Source organism: Neovison vison, chromosome 1 (assembly GCF_020171115.1).
Source record: "Neovison vison isolate M4711 chromosome 1, ASM_NN_V1, whole genome shotgun sequence".
Taxonomy (NCBI): domain Eukaryota; kingdom Metazoa; phylum Chordata; class Mammalia; order Carnivora; family Mustelidae; genus Neogale; species Neogale vison.
The window spans coordinates 185,678,873-185,700,955 of NC_058091.1; the positions used below are offsets into that span (position 1 = coordinate 185,678,873).

Consider the following 22,083-nt stretch of genomic DNA (forward strand, 5'->3'; position numbering starts at 1 on the left):
GTGATTGGACTCTAAGCAACACACACCCATTATCATCAGAACTCATAAGCTTAATTACAGAGAAACTGAAAGCTAATAATTTTTTATGCACAGTTACATCCCTAGGAGGCCAGTTACCATGGAAATCTCTCCTTCCTTTTCTTCTACTTAGAACGTATTTATATGGGAAAGGAAGTGAAATATAAACATGATGGAAACATTAAACAAGACATGGCACAGTTTGCTACAAATACTTTACATTTATTATAAGAATACAGTAAAAAGAAAGGTTCTGCAGACCTATGCATGGTAATTGGTCTATCGGAAAAGAAAAAGGCTATTCGAAAATGATCTAAGTTTACAAAAATGGTGAAATCATGTTTAAAAAGATCAGAAAACAATTGAAAAACATCGTACAATGTTAGAATTGAAAGTATATTTTCTTCTGGGTGTAAAAGCTAACAAATAAATAAGTGTTAAATACAGACCAGAGTTAAAAAATGGTCAGAGACAGACAACTAACCGTTTTCTATAGTTAGCTGTCATTCATTGTCAGACTTGTTTACAAAGCCAGAGAAACTCACCAAAGGCCTTGTGGGTATGCTCTACACTTGAATTTTTTTTTTTTTATAAGAAGCACCCTATTTCCAGTGTTTCTTTTATCCATTTCACAAATAAATTATTTTAAAACAGCAACAAAAAAGATTAAAGGTGCTTTAACCTGATAGTGTTGGCACTAGAGGGAAACTTGGTAAACCACAGGAGTGTTTTGCTCAAAGTGATGCTTATCGATGGAACGTCTACACCTTGGCAGGCTGGGAGCAGGCACCACTCGTACCCCATCTTCTCAAAATCATCTTCTATCAAAGGGAAGAGGAAGCAACCCAGAAAATTGAATTTCTGCAACCACTCACTGTGGACCCGTGCCAGGAAAATGGCAGTGTCTTAATCCAGTGGGCTACCCACAGTCAAATGGCCTGGGCACTATTTGTATAGTTCATCTTTGCTTTTAGTTTGCTTGGGTTCCTGAAGAAGTCAGGGCTGTTCTTGGGACCTGGACAATTTGGTTTTATTCTCCTGCATTTATCTGGCTTTTCCTAACCCTATGTGATTTGTTTGGGTATGACTTCAGAGAATTCCATCCTTCCAGGGTACTCCCCAGAACCCACCAAGAACAGCAGAGAAGGCCATAACATAAAAGTTGGCAGAATTCACACCCCCCACACCCCCTTTATACTTGTGTTGCTTCTAATGTATTTAAACATAAATATGAAATCTGAACATGTCTGACTAACAAAGCTGTTGCAGTGAGAAAGCTCCGTACTCTCTGAAGGAAAATGCTGAAACAGGTCATGAAGTGTGCACTCCTGGCACACTCTGAGAGTCAGACTGGGTCACAGAATGGTCCTGGGGAACTGACATTTCATATGGTGCAGTGAAGTGTTCATCAAGTGAAAGAGAGTTTCCTATCTTTGGCCACTTTGGTCACAAATTGGGAATAACCAAGACCCTTCCCAACCAAGACCCTTTCCTACCAGCTCCCCTTTATCTATGATTATGATTTGATGCTCAGAGTCTATACCTGGGGTTGGACTTAGAATTGTAGGGTTATGAAATACACTTGCTGTGGGGAACCAGGTGAACTTTGTGGAACGAATCTCTCTGACTCTAAAGCCAAAATAATAAATTTCATTAAAACATGCATATTTTCTGTACATTGCAAGAAAGGCCTAGCACCTGAGGAAGAACTATAGTGAATAAATTCACTTCTATGGGAAATGGTCTTTTGCTTGAAGCAAAAACAATTCAGACTGCCAGGAGATGGGCCTTCAAAGCACCCCACAGTCAAACTAGAAGAAGTGTGCTGTACTTTGGGTTAGGAGAAAACAATCAGTCCTATTAAGAACAGTTCTGGGCACCCTGCCCTGTGCATTCCCTTCCAGCAGTCTGGCATTTCTTAAGAGCAGGCAGGCAAGTTTATTTCTACCTAGTCAAGTTATCTGTAAAAGGAAAATTCCTACAGAATAGGGTGTTTTGCTTTTTAGTTTTTTCCCCTTCTGTGTTTAAAGAAGAACAAAGGCATGGATTGGCAAGCTGGCAAAGACTACAAGGATGGTCATTTGCCTGATCTCAGGAAAAACAGATTCCAGATCTCACTCTCAGACACCGAAGTTTTGAATCCAGGCAGGGCAACTGAGAAATTTGAGCCTCCATTTGGAGGTGGGTGGGTGGGTTTAATCTTCATAAAGATTGTTCAGGCAACTTAAAAGACCCCCAGGTTGTATAATTTGACAAGAGCTAGATGAAGAAAATATTAATAAGAATTTGGACTTCTATACTTCATTTTCGTTACTCAAATTTTTGCTGCTTTGGTGTGGGAATTGGGATTTTTTTTTTTAATGGCCATCTTACATTTACCCTGTGTTGCTCAGAGCTTTGACCTTTTCCACTAATATCTGTCCTATACTTTCAAAATAAGGTATTCCCTCCTGTGACCAGATGGATTGCCTAGATGGTTATAGTTTTTGCAAGGATGTTTTAACTGAGCACATAAGGGTGAGGTGGTGTTTCTGTTGTCCGATGACCAAAGTCTGGTTTCTTAGTATGTCACTTTAGAAAATCTGCTTTGGATAGTATCTGCTGTGTGCTTATTCTGATATTAAAGATGTTCTTAGCAAATGGGAGAAAGATGTGATATTTGGCTTTTTAGGAAAGGTACTGCGTTGGGGGAAGTATAGAGTACAGCTGAGGTTTTAACACAGTGGTGCTGTTGGGTTTGTATATCTAGGTAGGTTGGCTTATTCTGAACTTGTCTTCATGTCCACGACCCTCTTTTCTGAATCTACGGAGAAAGTCTTTAGCATTGCACAGTTAAAATGATTTTAGACGTTTATGCATAGGGAATGTGCAGGAAACAACACAAAATATTGGCATGGAAGAGAGGAATGGTAAAATTGAATATGTCCAGGGGTTTAAGATAGAGTAGTCATTGCTAGTGTTTTGACATTTCTTTGTAGGTAGGTAGGTCACCTAATGAGCTTACTTGGCCAAGTCAATAGGCTGCTTCCCTGGACATACCTGCTCAGGGTGGTCTTTGTGTCCTAGGAAAAATCTCCCAAGAGCCTCTATTGATAGTGTCACTCCACTAAGGCTTCTACCCACTTGTCCTGTCTCCAGCACAAGGACGACAAGGAAGCTATATTCTAAACTGCATGTACCATGGGGCTGCTCCCAGAGTGGCCATACAGTTGGCTTCAGTAAATGGATGCCTGGGAGTTCCCTACAAGGCAGGGCATCCTGAGCACCTGAGGAGAAACTCTCTGGTCTAAGGCCATTGCGATGTTATCCAATTAAGGCTGATGATAAAGGCCTTCCTGTTAGTAGCTGCATATGAGAAAAGGAAATACCAACCAGAAGTTAAAAAAAGCAAAAACAAGAAACAAAAAAAAAGTAGCACCCAGCACAGTTCCCTGTACCTGACGTGGCAGATGTTCAGGAAAAGCTTCCTGAGTGAATAAAGAGGAGAGAAAACACATGATGAAATTCTGCTACCAGGGTCCTTACTATCACTTAGAACACTTCTTTGTAGAATATTTGAATCTGCTAGTCTCACTGGGAATGTGTGGGAAGAGAATTTAGAAATTCAGAATTTGAATCTCCTTAGAATAAAATAAATATTCATGTTTCAAGGTTCTTACAAGTTTGCTGGCAAGGAGGGAAGCTAAATCTGTCTTCATGCTGCAGGCAGATATACCTACTACAAGATTCCTTTAATAAAATAAAAAGCAGGAGCTTTGCCTGCAAACGTCCTCCAAGGGCGCCTACCCTACACATTCGTGGGCTGCGTGGGGAGCAGGCCAGGCCTTATGGAAAAACCCAGCCAGGGTGATTTTTCATTGCGCAATGGCTACCTACTGAGATTATCAGGGGCATAAAAGAAAATCAAATCAATATCCAATTCAGTGTCCTTTAAGAAATGTTGTAGAGGCTTGAGAGGAATGTAATGTTTAATAACATACAGCAGGAAGCTCCTCAAAACCCCCTTTTGAGGACAGGCATTCTCTCACTGCTGCTGCATTTCTTTGAAGGTTAGCCCTGGGGCGGCTTTGCGTGGGGACTCTGTCACTGCCCCGGCCCCCCACCCCTTCAGTCTTGGTTTTTCCGAGCCTCTGGGTCTGCCTTCTGCATCTCAGCTCAGCTGTGCTGCACCACCACTGGCTTTGGGATGTTTCTACAATTCTTTCCCCTCAAACATGACTGGACAAAGACAAGAAACATTGTTCAGTTGGTTCATTGTTCATTTTCCTCCTTCCCTGCTGAATTCCGTTTCCCCAGAGTAGAGGTCACCCCAGGAAGGTCCCTCTGCGCATGACCCCAGGAGCCAGTTAGTGGACGTTAGTCAGGAGGGGAAACAGGGTTGATCTGAGTGCTCTCATTGAGACTACTATACCCTATTGCAACTAGAAATTTGTAACAAAGGATGAATAATGAAGGACCTTAGTTGATAGGTCCAGATCCTAGTCAGCAAGACAATGGGGGTAGGTGTGGTCCCGCAGCACGGGGTGCCCAGAGCCAGGGATAGAAAACTGCTCCCAATGCAAGGGAGAGGGATTTGGTTTGCTCCCACTAAGGCCCACATACTGGCGGGTGACCTCTTTTGCTTCTTTGGCTCTGTATCTTTTTAATTATCTGTAGGGAAGGATCCGGCCTGGAGGCACTGGTCTCCTCCAGCTTTCTAGTGACATTATCCAAGTGTCTGTTCCACTTGAATCATTCCACACTCTCTGCAGCGGCTGCACCATTGTGTCTTAGAAGAACAGGTTCTTTGCTCTCTTGCCTTTGCAGATGCCCACCTCAGCTCCTTATTAACAGACAAACTAAAGTCTTTGCTCATTACTTCCGTGCAGTTTAAAGTGACTGGAATTTAGTTCAGCGGGATCCTTCCACCACCTAAGACTCTCCGTCCTTATTAGTGAGCTAAGTGAGTCTTGATGTCTATACTCAACAATTCAGAACTTAATCTTTGAATCAGTAGGAGGCGGTAGGCTGGTTTTCAAGGGGTAATAAATATTTCCTTAAATTGAATTATGACCGAGATATGTAGTTTATACACCTTCTGCATTATAGCATTATTCTTTAAAGGAGAATTTTATGGGACTCTAAGACTATCAGTATCTCCTTCAAGTAGGTAATCTTGTACATGAGTATTTTCTTTTGTAGAAATGAATATGCAATTCTGGATTCTCCCAAGTAATACTGTATTCAGACTTGATGTGAAATTAACCAAAACAGAGAAAAATAAATATTTAATAAAAAATTTCTAGTATGCATAAGCAAATCAGAGTTAGTAATAAAAGGGGTAACTTTATTTTAATGGTAAACTTCATGCTAACTTAATGGTATAATGGGAATGTAATATAAACTCATTTTCATATAAAATCTTTGTTTCCATTTAATTAACATATTAATACATAAAGAAGATGTGTCTTTTTCAGTGCCCGCCCCATGTTTGCCCTATTTTGTGTTATTCTCTGTTTTGTGTGAAGGCTCTGACCTAAATACAAAAGTCAGTCTTCACATGACTCAGAAGAGTGCTTATGGACAATCAGTTCTGTTGCTAAGAAACTTCTAAAGTGTCAGTGGTGTGATCAAGGGAGTATGTGTAAAAAGCAGAGTGCTGAGACAAAGTGCCTCCTTGCAGAGTCTGTCTGTCTCACTTCGGATAACCCCTGGCCACAAAACAGTGTCCACAGGGTTTACTCCCTTTGGTTGTCAGGTACAGTCTGAGAACATCTCCTAATCACAAGCAAGCCCCTGAAAGTGGAATGCCTGAGACAACTGAACGACAGCAATGTGCTGTCGCTGATTTTTGCATTGTAAGTGTTAGGTGTATCCCACTAACGAGGTTCTCAGTGTGGGGCATAGGTGATAACTAAAACACTTTCTTCTTGACACAATCTTGCAGAGTTATTTTAGTGGTATTAGCCAAACTATAAAAAACTATATGGCAAAACCAAAATACAACATAGACAAGAAAACCATTCTATGGCTTAAAGGAAATCAAACCTATTTCAATGAGTAAACATTAGCTTTTCTTTTAAAAATAACCTTCAAATGAAAAGCAGTTGTGAAATGTGTACTGAACAATGGCTAATACAATTAGGCTCATGGTCTATACTGATGTGCTAGTAAGATGTTTCAATAATATTGTATTTGTGATAAAATGGTGAATTATGGATGAAGAACTTTATTGCCTATATTAAATTTGGGAGATGAGAGGGAAATGATTACATGAGACCTTTCACTGGGGACTCAGTGGTGAGATGGGCTGAAATAAGGCCTCTGGTTTTAAAAGTTTAAATAAAACTTATTCATCCTTTATTATTATTTTTCTAGAAGAGAAAGAATATATTGGCTTTGAGAAGTAGCCTTAGATTGCATGGAATATGAAATTAATTTTAGGTTTCAAATATGGCAATAAATGTTAATTTAACATTAAAAGATTTCTTGAAAAATGATGAACTACCTAAATATTTGTCATAAAGGTTTGCTGGTGATTCACGATAAAAAAATGCAGGTAGGTCAGGCTGCCTGGGCTTATTTTCCCCCACCCCTACTCTGTACTCATAAATTTAAGGAATTATGACAGGAACTGCATAGGAGTGATAGATGGAACTCTTGGAAAATCCATTAACAACACAGATTTGTGACCTGGCTTAATTACATTCAGTCTAGTGGCAATTTTGGTTTCTGTTTTCTTACTAAACAAGTTATGAGGCTTTGTGCATTTCTGAAGCCTTCTTTCCCTACATCAACTTGCAGATTCAGAACGGTATTTGTATGTGTGCTTTCTGGGTATGGATTAGCCTCTTAAAGTACATAATTCCAATAATTATCAGTGACAGAAGGGATGAATAAATTATGCTCTAAGCACAACAAAATTAACAGTAAAAAAATGGTTTGCATAAGTTTTTCTTAATGCATGCGCCTATATTAAATTTAATATTCCATACAACTTATCCTGAAAGACTCCCAATGAGTGATTAATCCTGAACTATACCACTGCCTGCTTTGGGACAAAGAATAAAATAGAATTTAAATGCTGCAGATGTCACGATGTTTTGAAAAGCTTCTTTAATTTAAGCACAGAGTTATGATGTGAATTGCAAATTCTAACAGCCTGGATGAGTGAAATATCAATGCCATGTTCATTCTTTACACCAGAATGCAAAGATTAAGCTTCAGGTCTTGTTCACAAAATTAAAGCCAAAACCATCATTCCCTCTCCTTGCTGAGAGCTTAGCGTTGAGGCTAGTAAGTGATGAGGGTCTGTTTTCTTTAAACAAAGAATATCATGAAGAGATTCGTTTGGAAATATGGACAAAGGGTAAAAATGTCCCACCTGACTCTTCTTTTGAAGACTGGCAAGTGCCTGAAGACCACAGCAAGCACTTAATGCATCCGGGCTTCGATTTACCGCAGTATAGGCCATCAAAAGAAGTTTCCATTTTTTACCATATTTGACAGAAAGGAATACATTGCTGATTTTTGTAAAAGTTGCTTTGTATTTATAATATATTTTGAGGGAAAGTTTACTTGGCTTTCATTTTGATCTGGATGTAGTAATTATCAAACGTGTACAAAACTTGCAAGGAAGTTGAAATGATAGACTCGAGCTATTTTGTTCTCTTTCTTTATACTCTTCAAAGTACTGGGTGTGAGTTCTGTGCCATGGTATTCCTAAGCAGCGAACAACAGCTGGAGAGGAAAGGAGGAACTTTCTATCCCATAAGCTCTTCCAATGGATATAACCAAACGATCACTAAGGTGCTATTTATCTGAACACAGGCCCGAGCACTTAGTAAAAGCTCCCAAGCCACATTTACCCGAGTGTGACCATCTCCTACACACATATTTATCCTGAGAGGCAACTATATACAGAACACGGGGTAAGTTCCCTGGATGCAACTAACATGCAGCTCAACAGACTCTTCCTCTTAACTCTGTGTTCCATCTTACTCACATGACGTGTCTCCAGAACGGTGCTCGCATATGGGTCGGATAAGATAAGGTTATCCTAAGACAAGGATACATTCCTGGCAGCAGTGTAAGGGTAAATGAAGGGGGAAAGTGGAAACAGGAGGGATGCTCCTCTATCTTCTTCAATAACGTTCACTTGACTTCTTTACCATTTACTACTGCTTAATGGTGTGTGTGTGTGTGTGTGTGTGTGTATGCAGGCACATGTGCATGTGTGTATGTACATCCGTGTGTTTACGAACTAGAATCATGAAATTCCTTTGGCTCTGGAAACTGACACAAATAAAGGGAATTAAATACCAGGATGCCTCCTCTGAGGTGAAAGTAACTTAACCAAAAGTAGGCTGTTATTTCTGTGGACGTGTGCTTTATAGTTTCACTAATTTTTTTTTTTCTGCCATTAGGCTTTAAGTATGAACTTCTGAAAACATTTCTTAGAACTTTTCCTGTGATTTCAGACCATAAAATAAAAGGTGTGTGAGTATGTAAAAACTCTGAAAAGAAGGCAGATTTTATATTCTCCTTCTCTTTCTCTAGCTGTTCCTTTCTCCAGACCCCTCTCCCACGCACACGGCTCTCAAAAACATCTTTTTAAGAGCTGCTGTTGCAACCCTAAGAGCGTGCTCTTGAGAACATTCCATGCGTCACTGTCCGATGCCCAGACCAAGGAGCAGGGGAACACTAGCTTCCTCATAATAGAGGAGTGTGATGCTTCTCACACTGCCCTTCTTTCTGGCAAGAAAGAAGAGGAAGACTCTAAGTGGTCCAACTAGCTCCCAATAGAAAATGATGTTGACAAACAGAATCTTGCCTTGGCAGAGCAAAAAGCCACTTTTGGTTGGAATGTGTCTTGCAGACAATGGCATTACCAGTGCTGCTCTAGCACCCATGGAGTCAGTCTGAGGCACAGGAGAGCAGCCTGGGAACTGTGCCTGAAGTAGAAAACCTTTGAGAAACATCAGTGGTCCTGGTGTGTAAAAGATCTGATCGTCCCTCCCACTGAGGGGCTGTGCTTGTCTATTTACAATGGCCTAAAATGGCAGGATTGCTGTGGTGAGCTAATAAAGCCCTTGGTAAGAGTGTCTGTTTCTGGAATACATTGGCCTTTGCCTTTTTTTTCTGTCAGTGGCACATACTTAAAAAAACAGTTAATAACAAAAATCACCTTAGAAGACTGTTGTAGGTAATGCGGTATAAAAATCATTGTTAATGAGAACAGTGTCACTCTGTTGGAGGACCAGGTCCCAGAAGCTGTTTGCACTGTTCCGTCACTGTGTGATTTTCCTCTTGATGACAGTGAGTTCTTTCTGAAGTTCACTGAACTTGGGGCGGTTTTCAGGTTTATAATCCCAGCACTTCGTCATAATTTTGAAAATGTCCTCTGGGCAGTGCTGAGGGGCTGACATTCGGTACCCTGAAGACCCAAGAGGAACAGAACAGAGTTTAGAATGGAGAGAAGATAGGAATAGTCACACAGGGCATTATGCAGTGTGTAATCTTAGTACCTTATGTTGCAGGTATAATAGAAACCCCCCAAAACCCATTTCAGGACAAAATGACTTCTGTTTTCTGCAAGTGATGTAGAATTCAGTATTACAGTTCAGTATTACAGAGGCATTGAATTACCTTCTAGCTTCAATAGCTTATTTTCCATTTGTTTATTTGTCACAGAGTCTGAGGTAAGATAAATCACATACACATGCATATTTTAGTTCTAAGTATTTACTTTTGCTTTTAGAATTTGCTTTATAGATGCTGTGGGCAGAGATTTTTTTTTTTTCCATCATCAATACAACCCAGGTTTTTGAAGATGAAGAGAAGATAAGGATTTTACAAATGCTACAAGTGAAATAAAAATGAGTAGGAGCTCTATTCCCTGAGAGCCCAAGAACTGTGAATTCCGAGCTGTCTGGGCGGCACAGACGTGCCTGTGCGGCTGCGAGTCTTCCTCCTGCACCCAGTTCGACAGCCAGCCTCCTGGAGAGGGGCCTCCCACGAGGGCATTACTGGGTCAGAAGCACTCTCTCTGGTGAGAGCTCTAGATCACACTAGAGCACGCCAGTTGGCCCCCAGCACCGACCTGTTCCTGTTTCTGATCTGGGAACAGCTTATGGTTTCTTCAGAAATGTTAGACAATTTTCAAAAACATCTCTCTGAAGTCCAACTACATTTTGATTAAGAATACTATTAGTGGTGTTCATCTGGCATAGAATAAAAAAATAGGAGTTGGAGGAACGCTACTCTCTTTGGCTTGAAGATAGTGCATGGCACAACCTTGCAGACGTCATGCCAGGCAGGGGGAATGCAAGGAAAGCCTATAGCTCTGTTTTTAAACTCTTGGAGTCTTTAACAGTTTCTTTTGCTGTGGTTGGTTTGGTCACAGAAGAGCCACACCGTCCATGGGAGGCAAAAGCACAAAAGTGGTATATCCCCTCCTCCCGCTAGGACCTCCATAGACACGGCACTAGCACCGTCCCTGGGAGCTGGATGCGAACACTGCTGCCCCCGTTTTTGGCTCACCTCTTTCCACTTGCTCCCGTGCTTGTTGATTTGTCATTCCAGGGTATGGACAGACCCCCAAGCTGAATGTCTCCCAGAGGAGGATGCCGAAGCTCCACACGTCACTCTCAGAACTGTATCTCCCTGGAGGGAAACAAACCCAAACAGGTAAGTGTGTAAGTAGGGGACCATTTCTGGTTAAACATGCCTTTGTCAGTTACATGTCAGCATATTTAAATTGACCAGTGGAACGCAATAGCTAGTGATCTTATTTCTTCACTAGTTTTACTTTCTAGGACTAGTAATATTACCAATTTAATGAATACTCATCAGGCTGCTTAACAAAAGCAATTTTCAAATGACTTTTCCCCCACCAAAGAAACAAATATTCAGCCAGCATGCAAGCTTACTTTCCCTGTAGTATCTAAATGAGATGGATGGTTTCTATTAAAAAAAAGATACAAATTGGTACACATCAATGCCTAGGAGATTAAATAAGTTAGATTTCTGCAATTTTGTGTTCTGCCTCCATCTTTTTCTTTCTGTTAAAATTACAAACAAACTTAAAGCAATAATGAAAGTTTCTTGACTTCAATTTTTTACTTGTCACTGTTTACAGATATTCTTACATCCTTAGAGGTCTCATTTTTCTCCACTCTTTCATTTATAGAAAATATACTTTTTTCTGCGTGTATTTTGAATATGGCAGAATTAACATAGCTGGCTGATAAGAACAACTTCTTCAAATTACATGGTGCCTTGTTTTGTTAGCTATCTTGGTGTACCTGTTTTACTGAGCTACATCTACATGAGCTAAGTTCTTTGGATTTTTTTTTGTTGTTGTTTGGTAGTCTTTGAGAGAAGCACAGATATAAAAACACAAGATACCTTCTGGAGATGGATATGAAATCAAGGAGGGAAATGGAAAAATCCTCTCCATCCTCCAAGATGCAAAGAATTTAAAGACTTTCATAACATATTTTAATTTTATATATAGAGCATACACTATCATAACTAAACCCCATTTGTAGTTGTGTAAAACGGTTCTTAAATGATTTCATTTCTATCCCCGTTGTAAGCTACCCACCTCAACTCTGCCACTGTAGGATTATAAACACCCGTTGGGTAAAAACATCTTGTTACTTTAAAGTAAGATGGCTTTTTCTCTCTCTTGAACAAAGTAAAATGAGAATGACAGTGTGCCTGCGCTTTGATAACTGCTGTGACGTCAGAGTCTAGAGTGTAGTTGCTGATTATTCCCTCCAGCTGTGTGAATTAGCTTGCTTCTTACTAGACAGTAATTACGGAAATTCACTATGCTGTTTGGTGGCGAGATTAGTTTTCTTGTCTGCATATCAACCCTTTTCATGTTTGCCATCCAATAATTTAATACTTTGCATGGAAATCATTTAATGACTATAAGTTACGATTAATTCTTGAAGAAAGGTGTACAGAGCCAAATACTTTGTTTTTGTACGATGATATATCAGGGTAGAGATCAAGAAAAAGGCATGTTGCACATAAACCAAGATCACACTCCAAAAGTGAAAGTTAATAACCGAATTCTATAACCTTGACCTTAAACCTGGTTTTGCTGGATAATTTAATTTAAAAACATTTTAATTTCTCTGCTTATTTTAATGAGGTATAATTGATACATATTATATCAGTTTCAGGTGTACAGCATAATGATTCAGTATTTGTATGTATTGCAAAATGATCAATACAGTAGGACTAACTGACATCCATCACCATACTTAGTTACAAAAATTTTTTTTTTGTGAGGAAAACTTTAAAGACTCACTGTCTTAGCCACTTCAACATGTGCAATACAGTAGTATTAATTATAGTCACGATGCTGTGTTTTATATTCCCATGGTTTATTAATTTCACAACAGGAAATTTGTGCCTTTTGCCCCCCTTCACCCATATTAACATCTCCTACCTCTGGCAACCACCAATCTGCTCCCTGTATCCATGACCTTGGTTTGTTTGTTTGTTTCTTTCTTTCTTTTATTTGAAGATTTTACATGAAAGTGTAATCATATTGTATTTATCTTTCTCTGACTTATTTCCTGTAGCATAATGAGCCTGAGGTTCATCCATATTGTCACAAATGGCAAGATACTATTTTTTATGGCTGAATAATATTCCATTGTATATGTATACTACGCCTACTTTATCCTTTTATCTGTCAGTGGGCACTTGTTTCCATGTCCTAGCTACCATAAATAATGCTGCAATGAACATGGGGGGGTGCACATATCTCTTCAAGTTAGTGTTTTCCTTTTCTTCAAATAAATACCCAGAAGTGGAAATACTTTATCATATGTTAGTTCTATTTTTGTTTTTTTGGGGAATCATCATACAGTTTTCCATAGTGGCTGCACTATAAATACTTCCACCAGCAGCACACAGAGATTCTCTTTTTTCACATCCTAACAAACATGTTATTTGTTGTCTTTTTGATTATAATCATTGTAACAGGTGCAAGGGGATCTCATTTTAGTTTTTTTTATACACTGGTATTACAGTACCATTGACTATATTCCCTATGCTGTACCTTTCATCTCTTTAACTTATTCTGTAACTGGAAGCTGTACCTCCTACTACCTTTCATCCATTTTGCCTATTCCCCCCAAACATCTCCCCTCTATTAACCATCAATTTGTTCTGTGTTTATGGATATTTTCCTGCTTTTGTTTTGTTTTTTAGATTAAGTATGTAAGTGAAATTTGTCTTTGACTTATTTCATTCTAGACCCATCTGTGTTGTTGTAAGTGGCAAAATTTCATCCTTTTTTATAGTTGAGTAATGGTCTATTGTATACGCACACACCATATCTTCTTCATTCATCCATCTCTCGATGGACATGTAGGTTGCTTCTATATGTTGGCTATTTTAAATAAGGGTGCAATAAACAGGAGTGCATATATCTTTCTGAATGAATGTCTTCATTTTCTTTTGATCAAAGAGTAGTGAGATTATAGGATCATATTTTTATTTTTTTCTCTAAATTGTTTACTACAATGGCTATACTAATTTACATTCCTACCAAGAGTGTGAGGCGCTCCTTTTTCTCCACATTCTTGCCAATACTTGTTATTTATTTTTTATTCGAGTCATTATTAGAGGTATAAGGTGATATTTCATTGTGGTTTTGATTTGCATTTCCTTGATGACTAGTGATATTAAGCATCTTTTCATGCCTGTTGGCCACCTGTATGTTTTCTTTGGAAAAAAAAAAATGTCTGTTCAGGTACTCTGCCCATTATTTAATATTACTATTTGTGTGTTTTTTTTTTTGGTGTTGAGTTGTGTAATTTCTTTATATACTTCGATATTAACCCCTCATCAGATATCTCATTCGCAAATATCTTCTCCCATTCAGTAGGCTACCTTTTTATTTTGTTGATGGTTTCCTTTGCTGTGCAGAAGCTTTTTATTTTGGTGTAGTCCTAATAGTTCATTTTTGCTTTTGTTTCCTTTGCCTGAGGAGATATACCTAGAGAAATACTGCTAAGGCTATATCAAAAATACTACTGCCTATGTTTTCTTGTAAGAGTTTTATGGTTTTAGGTCTCACATTTAGGTCTTCATTTTGAGTTTATTTTTGTGTATGGTGTAAGAAAGTAGTCCAGTTTCATTCTTTTGGATGCAGCTGTCTAGTTTTCCCAGCACCATTTATTATTATTTAAAAAGATATTTATTTAAGTAATCTCTATATACAAAGTGGGTATCAAACTCATGACCCCTAAATCAAGAGTCACACAGTTTTATGACTGAGCCAGCCAGGAGGTCCATCCCAGTACCATTTATTAAAAAGATTTTTTCCTCAATGTATATTCTTGTCTCTTTTGTCATAGATTAAGTAACCACATATGCACGAGTTTATTTCTGGATTCTCTTCTGTTCCATTGATCTATGTGTCTATGTTAATGCCAATATCATAATGTTATAATTATTACAGCTTTGTAGTACATCTGGTGACTTGGGATTGTGATACCTCTAGATTTGTGCTTCTTTCTCAATATTGGTTCCATACAAATTTAAGATAATTTGTTCTAGTTCTTTGAGAAATACTATTGGTATTTTGATAGGGATTGCATTGAATCTGTAGGTTGCTTTTGGTAGTATAGACATTTTAACAATACTGCTACTTCTAATCCATGAGCATGGTATGTCTTTCCATTTGCTTTTGTCCTCTTCAATTTCTTCCATCAATATTTTACAGTTTCCAGAATACAGGTCTTTCACCTTCTTGGTTAAGTTTATTCCTAGGTAATTTATTCTTTTAGTGCAGCTATAATTGGAATTGTTTTCTTAATTTCTCTTTCTGCTAGTTGTTAGTGTATAGAAATGCAACAGATTTCTATATGTTAATTTATATCCTGCAACTTTACTAAATTTATTTATTCTAATGGTTTTTGGTACAGGCTGTTGGGTTTTCTTTTTATAGTAACCTGTCATCTATAAATAGTGATAGTTTTACTTCTTCCTTACCAACTTGAACACCCTTTTGTCTTTTACTTTGTCTCATTGCTATGGCTACGACTTCTAATACTGTGTTTGATAAAAGTGGTGAAAATGGACATCCTTGTCTTATTCTTTATCTTAAAGGAAAAGATCTCAGTTTTTCACCACTGAATATGATGTGAGCTGTGGTTTTTCATTTAGGGCATTTACTATGTTGAGGTATGTTCCCTCTAAACCCACCTTACTAAGAATTTTTATCACAAATGGATGTTGAATTTGGTCAGATGCATTCTGTGCATCTAACTGAAATGATCACATGATTCTTACCCTTTGTTTTGTTATTGTGGTGTATCACTTTGATTTGTGAATACTGAACCATCCTTGCCCTTAATAAATCCTACTTGATGGTGGTGGATGATGCTTTTAATGTAATGCTGAATGTGGTTTGCTAATATTTTGTTGAGGGTTTTTGCATCTTTGTTCATCAGGGATATTGGCCTGTAGTTCTCTTTTTTTGTACTGCCTTGGTATGGTTTTGGTATGAAGGTAAGGCTGGCCTTAGAGGATGTATTTGGAAGCTTTCTCTCCTCTTCTATTTCATGTAGTTTGTTGAGGATAAGTATTAAGTCTTCTTTAAATGTTTAGTAAATTCACCCATGAATCCATCTGGTTCTGGACTTTTGTTTTTTGGGAGTTTTTTGATGACCAATTCAATTTTGTCATTAGCAATTGGTTTGTTCAGATTTTCAATTTGTTCCTGATTTTTAGAAGAAGATATGTTTCTAGGAATTTATCCATTTCTTCTAGGTTGTCCAATTCATTGGCATATAATTTTTCATAATAGTCCTCCTGTAATCCTTTATATTTCTGTCACCTTGGTTGTTACTTTTCTTTCACTTCTGGTTTTCTGTATTTGGGTCCTCTTTTTTTTTCTTGAAGAGTTTGGCTAAAGATTTGGCAATTTTGTTGATCTTTTCAAAGAACCAGATCTTGGTTTCACTGATTTTTTTCTATAGCTTTCTTAAGTCTCTATTTCATTTATTTCTACTTTGATCTTTATTATTTCCTTCCTTCTACTAACTCTGGGCTTTGTATGTTCTTCTTTTTCTAGTTCCTTTAGGTGTAAGGTTAGATTGTTACAGATTTTTGTTGGTTTGTTTCTTGAAGAAAACCTGTATTGCTATGAATTTCCCTTTTAGAATTCTGCTGCATGTCAAAAGATTTTTGAAACATTGTGTTTTCATTTCCTTTTATTTTTTTGAGATTTTATTATTAGAGCAAACACAAGCAAGGGAGCAGCAGGCAGAGGGAGAAGTGGGCTCCCTACTGAGCAAGAAGCCTGATGCAGGACTCTGTCCCAGGACCCTGGGATCATGACCTGAGCTGAAGGCAAACATTTAACTGAGCCACCCAGGCATCCCTTTATTTCCTCTTTGATTTCTTCACTGAATCATTGCTTGGTTGGTGGTAAGTTGTTCAGCCTCCATCTGTTTGTGCTTTTTCCAGTTTTCTTCCTGTAATGGATTTCTAGATTGATACTGTTGTGATCAGAAACAATGTATGATATGATAACAGTTGTCTTAAATTTATTGAGAGCTATTTTGTGGCCTAATGTGATCTAATCTGGGGAATGTTTCATGTGCATTTGAAAAGATTGTGTATTCTGTTGTTTTTGGATGGAGTCTTCTGTATATATATGTTAAGTCCATCTGGTCTGTTGTGCCATTCAAAGACATTGTTTCCTTATTGATTTTCTGCCTGGATGATCTCTCCATTGATGTGATTTGGGTGTTAAAGTCTATTATTTTATTAGTTTATTATTATCTCCTTTTATGTCTATTAATATTTGCTTTATGTATTTAAGCACTCCAATATTGGGTGTATAGATATTTACAACTGTTATATCCTCTTAATCCCTTTATCATTATGTATTGCTCTTTGCCTCTTGCTACAGTCTTTATTTTAAAGTCTGTTTGGTCTTATATGAACATTGCCCTTTGCTTTCATAATTTTCTTCTAATTATGTTGTCTTCTTTTCCACTTAAAGCAGTCCCTTTAACATTTCTTGTAAGAAATGTTTCTTGTAAGACCAGTTTAGTGGTGATGAAGTCCTTTAACTTTTGTTTGTCTGGAAAACTCTTTATTTCTTCTTTAATTCTGAATAATAACCTTGCCAGGTACAGTATTCTCAGTTGTAGGTTTTTTCCTTTCAGCACTTTGAATATCATGATGCATTTTCTTTTGGCCTGCAAAATTTCTGCTGAAAAGTAAGGCAGTAGCTTTATAGAATTTCCCTTGTATATTACAAGCTGCTTTTCTTTTACTGATTTAACATTTTTATCTTTGATCTTTGAAAATTCAATTATATGTGTCATGGTGTGGGTCTCCTTGGGTTTATCTTGTTTGGAACTCTCTTTGCTTCCTGAACCTGGATGTTTGTTTCCTTCCCCAGGTTAGCTAAGTTTTCAGCCATTATTTCTTGAAATACATTTTCTGTTCCTTTCTCTTCTCCTTCTGGAACCACTATAATATGAGTATTTATTCACTTGATGTTTAAGATCAAGGTTATGATCCCATAACAACTTCATTTTAAAAATTCTTTTTACTTTTTGCTTTCTTGCTTGAGTGCTTTCTATTACTCTCTTTTACAGGTTGCTGATCTGTTCTTCTTCATCCTCAAATCTAATATTGATTGCCTCTAGTGTACTTTTCATTTTGGTTATTGTATTCAACTCTGATTAGTTCTTTTTTTACATTTTATATCTTTTAGTGAACTTCTCACAAAGTTCATCATTCTTCTCCAGTGTGGGGGGCATCTTTATGGCATTACTTTGAACTCTTTGTCAAGTAGACAGATTATCTTCATTTTATTTAGTTCTTTTTCTGAGGTTTTGTTTTGTTCTTTCATTTACAGCATCTTCCTCTGTCTCATTTTGCTTATATTTCTGTGTTTATTTCTATGAATGAAGCAAAACTGCTATGTCTCCTAAACTTGAGAAAAAGATCTTGTGTATGGCCATCCTCTGTGTAGATTATCTGTGCCTGGTAATTTTGGCTGGCTGGCTGGAGCTGTGACTGATATGGGCTGGGGCTTCCATACTGGCCTCTCTGGGGTATGGTTGGAACAGAAGTAGGTATGGGCCAGAGCAATCCTAGACAGTGTGTGTAGAGGATGCCCTGGCAGGAGAGCTAAAGCTGAAGTCAACATGGGCTAGGGTTGTTCCTGGGGCCCTCCATGCAGAGGTCACCTTGGCATGAAAGCTGTGGCAAAAGTGGGTACAAGCCAGGGGTTCTTAGGGGTTCAGCGCAGGCAAAGAGCACCTGGTGGGGTGGCTGACATGGAGGGATGCATGGACGTGGCTGTTCTGGGATGCTATATTCAGGATGCATCCTGGCAGGGTGGCTAGAGCCATGGCAAGGTGTGGGCTGGGGAGTGGAGTCCCAAAGCACTCTGCAACAGGAGTGCTCTAGCAAGTTTTCTGGAGCCAAAGTGGTATGGGCCTGGTGTCTTTTAGGGTGAGTTGTACCTGTGTCACCTTGGTGAGGACAGCTAGACATGTAATGAGCACTGATCAGTCATGTCCTGGTGTGTGCTGTGCTGGGTGGGGTTGCCTTGGGTTGGTGTGGGCTAGGGGTTCTGGGTTTACTGAAGAGGTAGGTTGGCTTTCAAGGTACAAGGGAATATAAACCATGACACTTGCCAGCCCCTCTGATTTGGAGAGAGTTTCAGCAGCTCCCCTGCTGTTTGGTAGAGTTCTAGAGCTGGATCTTTTATATTCTAGTTGCTTTCTTAAACCATAGCTTCCCCCCCGCCACCATCCAGTACCACAGGGCATCTGGGGCATGTATGTCATTGTTGTTTTGATTTGCATTTTCCTGATGATTAATGATGTTGAGCATCTTCTCATGTACTTATTGGCCATCTGTATGTCTTCTTTGGAAAACTGTATAGTCAAATTGTGTATTTCTTAATTGAATTTTTTTGATATTGAGCTGTATGAATTATTTTGGATATTATTAACCCTTCATCAGATACATGATTCGCAAATACTTTCTCCCATTTAGTAGGTTCCCTTTTCATTTCATTGATAACTTCCTTTGTTGTGCAGAAAGTTGTAGCTTGATGTAGTCCGACTAGTTTGTTAAAGTAGAAAACTTTTACTTTTGGTGTCAGACCCAAAAAATTATCTCCAAAAAACCAAGTCAAGGAAATTACTGCCTGTGTTTACTTCTAGGAATTTCTGGGTTTGAGTCTTCTATTAAAGTCTTGAATCCATTTTGAGTTAATTCTTGTGTATGGTATAAGATGGTGGTCCAGTTTTATTCCTTTGCCTGTGACTATAGTTTTCATAGCAGCATTTATTGAAGAGACGGTCCCTACCCTACTGTATATTCTTGGCTCCTCTGTTGTAAATTGATTGATCATATACACATTGGTTTATTTCTGGGCTCTCCTGTTTCATTGATCTGTGTACCTGTTTTTATATTAATACCCTACTGTTTCAATTACTATAGCTTTTTAGTAGAGTTAGACAGCACAATGCCTCCAACTTTGTTCTTTCTCAGGATTGCCTTGGTTATTCACAGTCTTTTTTGTGGTTCCATACAAATTTTAGAATTGTTTGCTGTATTTCTTCCAAAAACACATTCAATCTGTAGGCTTTGGGTATTACAGGTATTTAACAATATTCTCCTAATCCAGGATCAGGGAATATTTTTCCATATATCTGTATTGTCATCATTTCCTTTCATTAATTTCTTTCAGTGTCTGAGTACAAGTCTTTCACGTCTAAGTTAAATTTATTCATAATTCATAGGTATTTTATTCTTTTGATACAGTTGTAAATGGGACTGTTTTCTTAATTTCTCTTTTTGATAGTCTATTTCAATGTACAGAAATGCAACAGATTTTTGTATACTGCAAATTTACTGAATTTATTAATTGTTCTAACAGTTTATTGGTAGTCTTTAGTGTGTCTATATATAATAATGTCATCTGCAAAGAGTGATAATTTTACTTCTTCTTTTCCAGTTGGCATGCTTTTTATTTTATCTTTATCTAATTGCTCTAGCTATAACTTCCAATACTATGTTGAATAAAAGTGGTGAAAGTGGGAATCCTTGTCTTTATCTTATTTAACTGTTGAGTATGATGATAGCTGTGGGCTTGTGTTATATATGGCCTGTATGATGCTCAGTTATATTCTGTCTATACTCAGTTTGTTGAGATTTTATCATAAATGGATGTTGAATTTTGTCAAATGCTTTTTCTGCATCTATGGAGATGATAATTTTGATTTTTCCTTTTGTTAATGTGGCTTATCTCATGGATTGACTTGTGGAGGTTAAAACATTCTTGAACCCCTGGAATAAATCCCACTTGAATATGGTGTAAAACCTCTTAATGTATTGTTAAATTTCGTTTGGTAAAATTTTGTTAAGGAGTTTTGCAGCTATGTTTATAATAGATATTGGCCTGTAATTTTCATTTCTGGTGGTTTCCTTGTCTGGTTTTGATATTGGGGTGATGCTGGCCTTGTGAAAGGACTTTGGAAGTATCTCCTCCTCTTCTATTTTTTTGGAAGAGTTTTAAATAAAGAAGAATTAATGCCCATCTTTCTCCATGTTTGGTAGAATTCACCAGTGAAATCATGTGGTCCTGGACTTTTGTTGTTGGTTTTTGTCTACTAGTAAGGAAATTAAAAAAGTAATCGGTTTGTTCAGGTTTTCTATTTCTTCATAATTCAGTCTTGGTGAGTTGTATATTTTTAGGACTTTATCTATTCTTCTATGTCTATGTGTTGTGGCATACCGTTGTTCATAGTAGTCTTTTATGACCCTTTGTATTTCTGTGGTACTGGTGTAATTATCTCCTCTTTCATTTCTCATTTTGAGTTCTCTCTTTTTTCTTGATAAGACTAGCTAAAGGTTTGCCAATTTTATTTTTTTCAGAGAACCATCGCTTTGTTCATCATCCTTTTTTATTGTCTTTTTAGTCTCTCTTTAATGTATTTATGTTCTGTGCTTTGTTATTTCCTTCCTTCTCTAACTTTGGATTTCATGTCTTCTTCATTTTCTAGTTACTTGATGAATAATGTTTGCATTTTTCTCTTTATTTAGTACTATGAACTTCCCTCCTTCCTTTTGCTTCATCTCATGAATTTTGGTATATTGTATTTCCATTTTTATTTGTCTCAAGGTTTTTTTTTTTTTTTTAAGGTTTTATTTGCTTATTCTAGAGAGAGAACACACATGAGCAGAGGGAGAAGCAAAGAATCCTAAGCAGACTCAACACTGAGTGAGGAGACCTGTGGGAGGCCTGATCTTATGACCCTGAGATCATGACCTGAGCTGAAATGTAGAGTGGGACACTTAACTTACTGAGAGGCCCTTCTGGTGCCTCTCAAGGTATTTTTTTTATTGCTCTTTTGATTTCTTCTTATTATTATTCTCTTTTTTTTAAGATTTTATTTATTTGACAGACAGAGAGAGAGATCACAAGTAGGCGGAGAGGCAGGCAGCGAGAGAGGAGGAAGCAAGCTCCCTGCTGAGCAGAGAGCCTGACACGGGCCTTGATCCCAGGACCCTGAGACCACCACCTGAGCTAAAGACAGAGGCTTAACCTACTGAGCCATCCAGGCGCCCTTGATTTCTTCTTTAATGCATTGGTTTTTCAGTAGAATGTTGTTTAATATCCCAGTAATTGTGAAATTTCATACCATTGTGGTCAGAAAAGATGCTTGATATGATTTCAATCTTATTAAATTTATTAAGACATGTTTTGTGGCCTAAGATATGATCTGTCCTGGAGAATGTTCCATGTACACTTGAGAAGTGTGTGTATTTTGGTGCTTTTGGATGAGATGTTCTGTATATATCTATGCAGTCCACCTAGTCCAATGTGTCACTTAAGGCCCTTATTTCCTTATTGATTTTTCTGTCTGGATGATCTATCCTTAGATAAGTGGTATATTAAACTCTTCTACATTGTTGCTATTTATTTATCCCTTTAGGTATGTTAGTATTTGCTTTAAAAATTTTTTATTAACATAAAATGTATTATTAATTACAGGGGTACAGGTCTGTGAT

The 22,083-nt window shown here is 37.8% G+C and overlaps 1 protein-coding gene across 3 annotated transcripts in view; it reads right to left on the reverse strand.

The window, feature by feature from the left end:
• Positions 1-219: 219 nt before the first annotated feature.
• Positions 220-22,083, reverse strand: part of FER (FER tyrosine kinase) — a 536,624-nt gene continuing 514,760 nt past the window's right edge. For all 3 annotated transcript variants that reach the window (XM_044264382.1, XM_044264368.1, XM_044264376.1), the window contains exons 19-20: positions 10,540-10,662; positions 220-9,433 (exon numbers count right to left, since the gene is read on the reverse strand). In XM_044264382.1, coding sequence (XP_044120317.1) covers positions 9,288-9,433; positions 10,540-10,662 — 269 coding nt within the window. In that variant the 3' untranslated portion in view covers positions 220-9,287. The remainder of the gene's footprint in view (positions 9,434-10,539; positions 10,663-22,083) is intronic.